Source organism: Malus domestica, chromosome 17 (assembly GCF_042453785.1).
Source record: "Malus domestica chromosome 17, GDT2T_hap1".
In the NCBI taxonomy this organism is placed as follows: Eukaryota; Viridiplantae; Streptophyta; class Magnoliopsida; order Rosales; family Rosaceae; genus Malus; species Malus domestica.
Window position 1 is genome coordinate 5,127,669 of NC_091677.1, and position 12,321 is coordinate 5,139,989.

The 12,321-nt window shown below is 33.4% G+C and overlaps 1 protein-coding gene across 2 annotated transcripts; it reads left to right on the forward strand.

Moving 5' to 3' along the window:
* Window positions 1–5,594: 5,594 nt before the first annotated feature.
* LOC103404655 (developmental protein SEPALLATA 1) lies at window positions 5,595–12,045 on the forward strand. 2 transcript variants are annotated; one of them, XM_008343585.4, is made up of 8 exons: window positions 5,595–6,280; window positions 10,281–10,362; window positions 10,505–10,569; window positions 10,694–10,793; window positions 11,158–11,199; window positions 11,287–11,328; window positions 11,497–11,639; window positions 11,742–12,045. In XM_008343585.4, exons 1-8 carry the CDS (start codon window positions 6,096–6,098, stop codon window positions 11,824–11,826), a joined length of 744 nt encoding a protein of 247 aa, XP_008341807.2. In that variant the 5' UTR covers window positions 5,595–6,095; the 3' UTR covers window positions 11,827–12,045.
* The last annotated feature ends 276 nt before the right edge of the window (window positions 12,046–12,321 follow it).

The following is a 12,321-nucleotide window of genomic DNA, read 5'->3' on the forward strand; positions in this document are numbered from 1 at the left end:
TTTTCAACCATTTTCAAAACATTATCAAACGAGCCATAAATTTTTTCCATTTTCTTCTTAATTATATATTTTGACCTAACAGTTAAACCCTAAACCACGAAGATACATTGCGTGAAAGATCACATATACGAATCGCATGCATATTTTAGTATTTTTACATTATATAATTTCATAAATCGACATTGTAAAGATAATATATGTGTTATTCAAATATATATAGATACTGACTCTTTATGCAAAGGGATCTTTATTTTTTTTTAAATGAAATTAGGTGTGGGGCTCACTGATCCAAATCGTATATTTTATAAGTCTCAATTCATAGATTATCCTCGTAAAATTTCAATTCAATTTAAAATCATTTGCCTATTGAATTATTAAGATAAAATTTCATTGTTTTTTATATAACAAAGTATTTGTTATTTTTTTAACCCAATTAGATGTCTTAAATATTTCCAATTTGGCTAATATTTTGCAAAGATGATTTATGAGGTGCAACTTGAAAAATAGGCGGTTTATATTACAGTTCATTGTGGTGTGGACCCCACAACTAATCCCCCTTTTATATAAAAAAAAGAAGGGATTCCTTCCCTTAAAGCTTCTTATATATATTATAGGTGTGTCAATAAATGAAGAAACCCTAATTAAAGGGATGTGCTATCTACACAACCTTTTTTTACTTCTCACACACATTTTATTAATTTATGTTTTTTGATATTCTTTAATTTAGTCGATCTGACGACCTAAATTAAGAGGGTGTGTGTGAAGTAAAATAAGATATGTGGATAGCACACCTCTTTATTTTGTCGTGGGAAGAGAAAAATATCTTCCTATGACATTATCACCCCTTGTGTAGCAATCAAGTGATAGCGAGTTGTGGGGACACAATGGACCTCAAGACGGACTAGGATTCTCTCACCTCCTCTTTCCATCCCCTTCCCTCCCTTCCTCTCACATTCTCTATTTTGTCTTTCCCTTTCTATATAAAATTAATATAAAATGTTCACGTGACTTAACCGTGACCGTTCAAATATGAGGGAAGAGAAGGGGAGGAGAAAAAAAAGGGGAGAGAATCCTACTCCCCTCAAAAAGTGAGGAGGTTTGTAATATTCTTTCATTCCTTTAATTTCTGAAATCTTTTAGGGAAATTTAATTTTTTTTAATTTTTTTTCTCAAAAAAGGGGACAACCGGAGGTAACCCCAACATTAACTACTTCATTTATGAATTTCATAGTAATAGAAATACATGTCCTACTAAGACAAAATTTGTAACTTGCTATTCTCTAGCCTAGCAGGCAAAGATTTACCTTCGTGGAAAGGATAATTCATTCAGAACGACGTAAGAGTCCAACTACATTGCATTGCCATAATCCATGTTGTATATTTGAAAGAGGTTGACCCCCTTGCTTCTCTCATGTTACAATCCTCAGGACACGATTATCTACTCCTTGTGGGAGCTGGGAAGACTCACAGAGATATTTCGGTATCCCCTAGCCACAAACTAAATAAAATCAAACTTATAAATTTGACCTTAATAAATAAGAAAAAATAAAATAAAGATGGGGAATTCTCCCTACACCCAATAACCTTAAACTCACTGCACCACTGCACCTCACCATCTTTTTAGACGAACCCAAACCAAACAATGGCAAAATTTTCTCCCGATCGAGGACGTCGACGATGGTTAACTCCTTCCATTCCTTTTCTTCACTTTCTTTTCCTCGCTCTTCAAATAACCTTGAGAAGAATATGAACCACCACACATTGTCAGTGTTTGAGGTTGTTGACCTCTGTTGGTACCATATTATATTGGACCTCATTACTTGGGCTTCCAGACATTGAGCCCATGATTCATGTAAAAGGGGAGGAGCCCTTAGTCTATAAAAGGGCATCCTCACCCTCACAATCCTCAAGTCTCATCCTCACATACAAAGCCATAAGGCTCACAAACAGAGAAACTCTCTCAAACTCTCTCTTTCTCTGGGGGACTCCCCCTCACGCTTAGTGTGGACATAGCCCAAACATTGGGATGAACCTCGATACATCTTGTGTTCTTTACTTTCTTGCAGATTCACGGTCGGATTTACGTTGTTCCAAGACCCCTCCAGTTTTGTGCATCAACAACCTCAAATATGGCTCCACACCATTCTCCATCAACACCAATTTACAGCTGCCTCTCTCTTTCCTAATTGATCGAATCCAAGTTCGCATAAAGAAGCAAGAAAGAGAGAAAGGAGAGCATTGATTGGGTTCGTCGAAGTTTCAATTGTGTTCACCGGGAAAAAAAGGAGCGGTGTCCTGGTTTCCTGGGCAGCGTGAAACCTCCCAATGTGTTTTTCTTAATGGTGGTTGGAGCATATACAAGTTCTAATTATTTTCAAATCCTTTTCATTTATTTCAGGTCAAAGTTGGAATTTTATTAAAGAAGTTTTTAGGTTCAGTGTAGATGTAAAATAAATAAATGGGCTGAAATAAAATATTTCAACCGATTATTTTTTTATTTAATCTCTACTAATTAATAAAACACTCATTGTCAACCAAAATTTTATGAAATTACCAGTTTAACCCTCTAATTAAAATAGAACATGAATAAGAAATATGGAGCAGAAATTTAATTTCACACAACCAAATTTACTGTTTTTTTTTTCAAAGCCTCACCTACATGTAACCCTAACATATCTCTAATTAAAAAAAAATTAAAAATTAAAAAACAAAAAAAAACTTCCCACTCCCACATTCTCAATCACTCTCTTCCTCTCTCCTTCTATTTCTAAAACAAAAAAAAAAAAAAAAATTCTCACACACTTTGTGTATGCCCATATGCTAGTTATTTATGAAGAAACCTATCTGCATCTTATATATTGGATGTTTTGGTTTTTCATAAAATTCATTCTTTTGAAAATCCTTATTTTTATATTTGTAGTATTTAGAATGTCTTTTATCTCAAGAAACTAAAGAAATTAGTTTCTTCAGACGAACCAGGCACTAGCCAAATCCATTGGATGATTTATGGTTTGGATTGTTTTTTCTTTCTTTAATTCTAATAATAATTGATCAATTTTTTGACTTGTGGAGGTTGATGATGATTTTAAGGCTACTGCCTTTGAAAAAGATTATGAGAAACTTACCAGAGGTTTTTTTTTAATTTTTGATATATATATATATATATTTATTTATTTATTTTTGTGACCGCAAAAAATTGCCTGGAATTGTCACAGATGCCATATACGTTCCATCAGTTGTTGCAACTTGGAAGGAAATCCCAACATCTTTTTCCATTTTGGGTATTGGATTATCCTACACCCACGTGGGCTGTCTTTATACGGCAATGTGGTTGTGAATTGACCGAACTACCCATCCTCGAGTACGTGCTTTTTCTTTTTTAACCATGCAATTTGAATGCCCTCCGTGTATCGGCAAATCTGGTTTGCCCTCTGGTCGAAGCAACGTACCATTTCTAGCTTTGTAGAAAAACCAATCCTTGGCATCCTATTTATGCATCTGGTTAGACTTTTGACAGTGCTGAAGGCCCCACTATATGCAATGGATGTGATTTACTTTCCTACTGTGAATGTCAGCCGTTGGATGATGACCTGGTAACAAGCCTGAGAATCTCCGTATTTTGATTTCGCATGAGCTCATCTTAATGTCGTTCCGTGCGAAAAATGCTTAACTGGATGATGCATGATCTAGTAACAAGCACATAACTCTTTATTTTGGTCTCCCTCATGATGGCTTCACGCTATGTGACAATCGTGATAACCATGTAACCCTATCAAACAAAGTTTATCTTCTATATAAGGCTGGTTAGCCAGCTATGTCAAAGTTATAGGTTAAGGACGCTTTCGTAACCCTTTTGTTCTTGAAATGGTTCTTTCATTCTAATGTTGGTGGTTAATTCATTGGTTATTTCTCTTACATTATGGTGGTTAATGGTCATACATTGTTTGGGGGTATTACATTCTAAAAAATTAAGGTTGAAAGAAAATAAAGTTTGAATGAGAATTCTTTCGGTGCAGGAAGAAAAATACAACTAAACTAACTCTTACAACGTAACCAATAACTGTAAAGCGTGTAACAATATTATTTACTCTTGCGGCTAATAAATTTATAATTAGGATTTTATGTGTCTCAAATTCTTTTTCACATCTCTTATTAGGCAAAAACTGCTATGTTGGGTGCATTTTTTGGTCACCAATTTTATTTTCTATTTTTAAAAAGAAAGATCAAGCCAATGAGGCACAAACATACCTGTTTCAAGGTTAGTGACGAGAGATTTTTCAGTGTACCGAGAACATGGATCGGTACATCAAGTGTTATAATACAAAGTGGTTGGATACTTAAAAAAAAATTCTAACTATTGTATTATAATACTTAGTATACCAAACCGTGTTCTTTAAACACTAAAAAAAATCTCACAAAGTGACCGATGTTCTGCTACTTGTGAGAATAATAGATATCAAACGGGCCATTTAACTCGAACAGGTACAAATGACCACGCGCCATATTGCGTGTAATACCACCTCCCAAATCATTTGTGAAATATGATCTTTTTTTTCTTTTTTCTTAATGCTTATTTTATATTAAGAATATCGAGGATGAGAGATTCAAACTTAGTATCTTTACATCAAGATAATGCTCTTAATCAACTAAATGACATGCTCATTGCTAATGTTCTTTGCAGATTTTTTTTTTCTTTAAAAAATGTTTGTTCACAAGTGTCTTGACGTGATTAGGATAGTTCTTCAAAATGGTCAAGCCACAAAGTTTTTATTTTCTCACATGACATTCAAATGTTTTGAAATTATATTAATCTATGCATTGTGGATATTTAACCTTTTTGGTGCTTCATTACATGGACCTAAAATAGTCATCACGAAGCTTCAACTTCTTCTTAACCCATGCTAAGTTTGTATCCCAAAACGACAACTAGTTACATAGTTTGCCATAATGTTTCAAGTGTGGCTTTTACACCCCAGAAATGTTACATCATCTGTCCCGACATCTAACTAACAAGGGTTTTAATCACGATACGTTCCTGAAATCACACGGATCAAAATGGTTCATGAAACTAAAAATTTCAGAAAGGCAATGGAATAACCTAATTGATTTTCCACACTCATTTTTAGGGACCAATTATTGATTGATTTTCAATTTCAAAGACCAACCGTGACAAAATCTCAATTAACAAAGGATCAACCATCCAAGCAGTCAAAATATAGATTGATACAATTTTGAAACCTTATGATGTAATTTTAATACCAATATCTATATCATATCCATTCTTCTATACAACTACTAATCTCTAAAAAATATCCATTCTTAGGATGTCGTTGAAAGCTACAATTTTGTAATCACCCTAAACAGGAAATAAGGGGTGGAAATTAGGCTAAACGATATATAATGGCCAACCATAATAATTTGATTCAAATTCGCCAGGAAAATCACGACGGACAACCAAAATAATGATTTCATGTTGCAAAATTGTAATGGTCAAAATAGTAAATGACATAATTTCAGAACAGTACATGTGAGTTTTCATTTTCACAAAAATATTTTCTTACAAAGATATATGGTAAGTACGGAGACATACAGACACAGCCAAACGCGCTCAAACTGTGATTGGTTGTGGAATTCTCTCAAACAAAGAAATAGTACCCAAAAAAAAAAGGAGACCTTATATGAAACTAGAAAGAACACAACCCTAAAGTTCATTTCAGAGTTTCTGGGTGTAGATTGGAACCTGAGGTTATTGACCCAAAAGAAAAATCAGGATTGGAACCTGAGGTTAAGAAGATAAGCCATCACTCAAGAGACAGAACTACAAGACAATCAGCTCTAATCTTTCTCTCTCTCTCTCTCTCTCTCTCTCTCTCTCTCCCTCTCTCTCTCTCTCTGTGTAGGGTTTTCCAACTGAGTGAGTATCTAACTTTCTCTTGTGTTTCACAAATTTGGTTACAGTTTGGTACTGACCTAGAAAAGGAGGATCAGTTTGTACCAAAGAGAGAGAGAAGAACAAGAAAGGGAAAGAAAATATTGTCAAGATCAAAACTTTTGGAGATTAGATACACAAAATAATATTTTTAGTAACTAAGGACATGGGGAGAGGAAGAGTGGAGCTGAAGAGGATAGAGAACAAGATAAACAGGCAAGTCACATTTGCAAAGAGAAGAAATGGGCTTCTGAAGAAAGCTTATGAGCTCTCCGTTCTCTGTGATGCTGAGGTTGCTCTCATCATCTTCTCCAACCGTGGCAAGCTCTATGAGTTTTGCAGCAGCTCTAGGTAATTCCTTATGCATAATTATATGGTCTGATCGTTTGTTTGCTTCTTTAATTCCGGGATTTGAGTCGGGATCTGTTAATTGTTCTCTCTAGTTTCTTTGATTTCTTCGTGGGTTTCATTGGGATCAATATAATACGACTTTAATTGCTTCTAGGCTCTATAAGTGCAAGCCTTTCGCAAAGATTCTCTCTTTTTAATTGTTCAATTAATTATTTTTCATATGGCTGATGATACAAATTTTGATTTCTTCATGGTTTCATTTGGAACCATATATATGATTTTAATTGCTTCTACAAGTGAAAGCCTCTTTCATAAATTTTCTCTCTTTTATGTTTAATTAATTAATTTCATAAGCATCTATTTCTAAATTTTCCCTTTTTCTTGAAATCAATTTTAGTTCTATATATGTTGGAAAAATTCATAATACAGTCTCACAAGGCTGATGATATTAGTTTTAAGTTCCATTACCAGAAAAGATTCATTTTCTTATCCTTTTCTAAAATTAATTTTTGTGCTATATATATGTGTTTGTGTGTGTGTTGTTTAGCTAAGTAAGGTGTTTAAGTTTTCATATAATTCAGATATCTGGTTTCACAGAGTGATATTATTTTCATTTTTTGGATACTAATTCTTGCATTAGATATTTAAGGTGTTGGGTTTTCATCTATTTCCATCTATCTGATTGCACCAAATGACACTTTGTTCATTTTTTGGGGCAAACTCTTGCATTTTTGGGATACTAATTGTTGCATAGCTAATTAAGGTTCTAGTTTTTCATCTAATCTCATGTACCAGCAGATTGCACAAACTGATATTTTGTCAGTTTTTTGGGTACTAGTTCTTGTATTACTGGATCTGAAGCTTAAATATTCCCATTTTACTAGTTGCTCTCTAGAGTTTTTTCTTCTAACTTGATTTCTTCTTTGCAAGAAAGGATTGTCCCCTTTTTTTTTTTTTGTTATATGAAAAAAAATCTCTTTTTATTTCTTTGCAATTAATTTCTTCCCCTTTCCATGTCTAGAGTCTAGTTGTGATATATATATAATTAAGGGTTTTTTTTTTTAAATGTCATATAAACTTATATACACCTTTTTTTTTTTTTTGAGTTCATAAACTTATAAACCTTTTTAGATTTGTCATTTGAACTAAAGTTTTTAACAATTTGCCATACCAACTTTCCGAAATCAAGTGTGAGAAGCAAAGAAACTGACAGATAGAGGAGAGAGAGAGAAGCTCAGCGACATAGAAGCTCAGATAATAAGAAATGACAAATTAATGTTTTCGGAAAGTTAGTATGACAAATCGCTTAAAATTTTAATTTACGAATTGAAAAATGTGTATAAGTTCATATGACATTTAAAAAAAAAAATCCTATAATTAAAAGTTGATTTTCGCACTCCTATTTTCTCTCCTTTCATTCCTCACTCTTTTTCTATCCTTAGGATTGAACAAATTAAGGGGATTTATAGGGGAAAAAAACCAGAGAAGAAGTGCAAAAGGAGGAAACGAGAGTGTAAAGATCATTATTCTATAATTAAAATTCATATAGACATTTAATTAGATAAAATTAAAGTTCATCTTTTGCACTATCTTGTTCTAGCTAGTCTCCTTGCGTGAATTGATTGAGTGAAAGAAAGTATGGCGGATTGGCTCCGGAGGTGTGAGTATCAAACGCCTGAGATCATAATTATCCTATATTTCTTTCCCTAAAGAATTTGGGACTCAGAGTTCTCTTGCATGGCTTTGAAAGAGTTCCTTGTGATTGTTTTTGTTCTGAAATCCGTATATTTTGACACATCTATCAATGAAGAATTCTATCCATTGTACAGTGGATTATAAGCTGTGTTACATCTTTCAAATCATGAGTTAAAGAGAAATTAAAGTTTTTCTTTTTGCTTCACCCCTTCTTAAAGACTTTTTTTTTTCCTTTCTCTTTAGCATTCTTTGTGATTATATATGTATGTCTGTTGTGCATGCAAATCATGTTTGTTAAGTTTTAACGGTGCAAATTATAGTTTTCCACTGTGTTCTTGAGAAAATATATATTTAGGGTTTTGCCGTGTGGGGGTTCAGGATTCGTAAACCAAAGAGATTTAACCAAGAAGTGGATGGCCATAAAATTTGGTTCAAATCCAATGCAAGTAATGAGAGGCAATTAGTTTTCAAACTAATTAATTTGGTATATACGTACTTTCTAATATGAAAAGATGTCCAATCAGAACCATACATTTGGTTTTTTTTTTTTTTTGGTACATCGATATTTTTACACTAAGGTAATGAGGAGTTCGACTAAGCCACACAATGGGCAGCCTAATTTGGTATCGGATTCATCATCCACGAGATTCGAACCTAAGACCTCTCACTTCCAAGTGAAGAGGAATACCATCAGATCGTAGTACTGACTGGCTAACCATACATTTGGTTTAAGTAAAAAGTTTCAACAAAGCTATTTTTGCAATCTTTATGAAGATATTTGATAAAGAGTAATGCTCAGAAGGTCAAATTTTGTAATTTATTGATAATTGAATTATTATTTAAGTATTGATTAACATATTTATTTCCTAATGTAATAGGTTATGTGATTTAAAAATTTGGTGTCTCTAGCATTATCTTATGATGAATTTGGTTTGTGTCATTATCTTTTTCTTTTAATATAATTTATTTCAAACAGAAAGCCCTTTACTTTTTGAAATAAAATTCTTATGTTTATGTTCTCATGCCATGAAAGAAAAATACTAGTATATTTGTTGTTAATACTAACTATAAGGATGTAGGGAAAAAATTTGTATTAGGTTGTCAATTTCAGTTGTCGATCATGTACCTTTTTGTTCAGTTGTCCAACTTTAAAGTCTGACAATGGTATGAGAAATAATATATCCACATAACTATGTAAGTATTAATATATTGTTAGTTAACCCTTCTTGAGTAAAATGAGCAACTCCTTGCTTTATTGTAAATTGTAATGGAGTTATATTAGGGTAACTGACTATGTCACTATTGGTTGCTAGCATGAAAGAATGGGAATATTTGAGACCAAATCTTCTGCAGTTAAAATATTGCAATCTTTGTGACTTTAATTGTTGACTGACACATAATATAAACTTAACTTTTTTTAGTTTTATTGTTATAAACTTAATATATGTCAAACAATGATTAGGGCCACAGAGAGGCCACACCCATTTTGGGTGCAAAAGATTTTATCTCGGAATATTTTTGCTCATCACTCTCAAGTGATGATGATGCTCATCACACTATGTATCATCGTTAGATGTGTTTAATTTTCAAAATCTGTTAGTGGATATACATAAATCTCAAAATTTAAACTAATCTAATGGTGATAGAGTGATGAGTTACTACCACTTGAGGGTGATGATAAAAAATGCAATGATAAAAGAATACACGGCATATTGATATGCTAAATACATTAGTTAAGATGACTATTCTGTCATAAATGCATTAATTTATACTTTGTAGAATTAATTTTATGTATCAGAATTATGCATGGAAAATTAGAAATTCACAAGCTTGTTCTTTTACTATCATCATATATTAAACTTTTCATTTATAATACATCAAGTAATAAGATATTATATTTGATGTTCCTATTTTCTTGTAACTATAAATCGTATCTACGTTTGTATGATGAGTGAGTATATACAACTAGCTAAGCCTAAGCAATCGCTTGAAACGTGCCAAGTTTATATCAATCTTTTTATAAATAAAAAAATTAAAAAAAAAGAGACCTATTGGTGGTTTTGTTATGGTAGTCCACTATTTTGAGAGCCGGAAAAATTCACAGAAGTATTTCAGTCTCCCTTGACCAAGTTTAAATCAATTGAGTAGGAAATTTTTGGCTAGTCTTTTGTGGGGAAGAAAATAGTTCTACAACATGGATTTAACATGCATGCTATGGTTTCTTCTCATACCTAAAACTTTGGATCTTTTATTATCCTAATTAACTGGTCGTTTTCTTTTCCTCCTTTTCTCCTCCCTTTTTTAGCATTCTCAAAACACTAGACAGGTACCAAAAATGCAGTTATGGTGCAGTGGATCAAGTTAACAGACCTGCAAAGGAACTTGAGGTAACACTTCAAATTGCTAGTTTTCTGTACTGTGTATAAATTTAAAACCTTTTACTCGGCCTTTAGAATGTTTGGCTTATAGATTCCTCTCGCGTAGGAGAAACTGGCTAATACATTTTTGTTGCCATGCATGTATATATAGCAGAGCAGCTATCGTGAGTACATGAAACTCAAAGGTAGATATGAGTCCCTACAACGAACTCAGAGGTAAATAATCATTTGTGATTATAAATGAAGCAGAATGAACTGTGGTCTTCATGGAATTGTTTACCGCTTAGAAGTTAACATTTTTGAAGAATAATTTCAACTTATGATGAATTCCTGCATATAGAAACCTTCTTGGTGAGGACTTGGGTCCATTAAACACAAAGGAACTTGAGCAGCTTGAGCGTCAACTTGAGGGCTCCTTGAAGCAAGTTAGGTCCACTAAGGTAACACGAGTTTAAAATCAAATGAGTTACGCATTCACCATATGGCAGATTTCATCATGCATTTTTAGGGTCCGTTTGAGATTCCTGATGTCAAAAATACTTTTTCTCATTAGTGCTCCTGCTCGAAGTGATTCAATAGAAACACAACAAATCATTTAGTAAAAGTGCTTTTAGGATTCAAACAACTTTTAAGTTATGCCTAGCATAGCCATAACCACTTTTTGTTATTTGGAAGCGCATTTAGCCATTCAGAAAGCATTCTCAAGCAAACCCTTCAGACTTTAATGAAGTATTGGCTTGAACTATCCCCTTCAGCTCTTTTAGGAGATGTGGCATTAATCGTTCATCTCATCTTGCTTTGCAGACCCAGTACATGCTGGACCAACTTTCTGACCTTCAGAACAAGGTATGTGCCTTTCAGTTTTGCTGAGAAATGAAAGCATTGCAGTTTCATGTGCTTAAAAGTCAATAATATACCTTGTTCTAATTACAGGAACAACTGTTAATAGAAGCCAACAGGGATTTGACAATGAAGGTAAATTTCTGTCTCATGGCTCACTGTTAAATTATTAATGTGCTCTTTTGATTGCGACGCTGTCATTAGTATGCAAAAACTAACAAGTCTCACGACGTTCCAATATGCGCTTTTTATTAATTTAGAATATATGACATGAAATAAAATTACCATATGAATATATTGCAGTTGGATGAAATTAGTTCAAGAAATCAACTTAGACAATCATGGGAAGGTGGTGACCAGGGTATGGCATATGCAACCCAGCATCACCATGCTCAATCCCAAGGATTCTTCCAGCCTTTAGATTGCAATCCCACTTTGCAAATGGGGTAATTATACAAGTATTTAATTTTTAATTATTCATCTGAATAAGTTATGTTAAACTACATTAATAGCTTAATTAGATGCTAATTACTTTGATTAATTTACAGGTACTCTGCAGTGGGGTCAGAGCAGATGAGTGCTACAACTAATGCCCAGCAAGTGAACTGTTTCATCCCTGGATGGATGCTTTGAGCATGTGCTGATGAATCTGATCAGTGCCTCTAATCACTCATAAGAAAGCATGCCCAATTATGCTTTTTTTTTTCCTGGCAATATTATATAAAATGCATGTAACTTATTTTCACATAAACTCAGCAGTGACTGAATTTCAAGGGGACCTTTCAAAGGCCTAAAGTCCTTTTAACGTTAGTTACAGAGGGCTTTGCAGAAATTCACAATATTGAGAACTCATTTCTTGCTTTGAGACTATGGTTATAAAATGTTTTCCTCTTTTTCAAAAGAAGACTATGGTTATATATGGTAGGATTCGGGATACACGCTTGTTACACATTTTGACATCCACGGTTCAGGTCATTGAAATACACTACGAAGTAGGCCATACAAAATGGATGTCAAAGTGTGTGTCTCCGAATCCTAACCCACATATATATTATATTCTTATTCTCATGCACATTAAATATTGTACATAAAGATGGTAGACCTTGTAGGGAGGGTTCGAAATTGAGA

Coding starts and splice junctions, on each gene's coding strand:
- LOC103404655 (XM_008343585.4), top strand. CDS start 6,096: ATGGGGAGAGGAAGAGTGGAGCTGAAGAGGATAGAGAACAAGATAAAC. Junction 10,794..11,157: donor AGCAAGTTAGGTCCACTAAG/GTAACACGAGTT, acceptor CTTGCTTTGCAG/ACCCAGTACATGCTGGACCA. Junction 11,329..11,496: donor ACAGGGATTTGACAATGAAG/GTAAATTTCTGT, acceptor AATATATTGCAG/TTGGATGAAATTAGTTCAAG.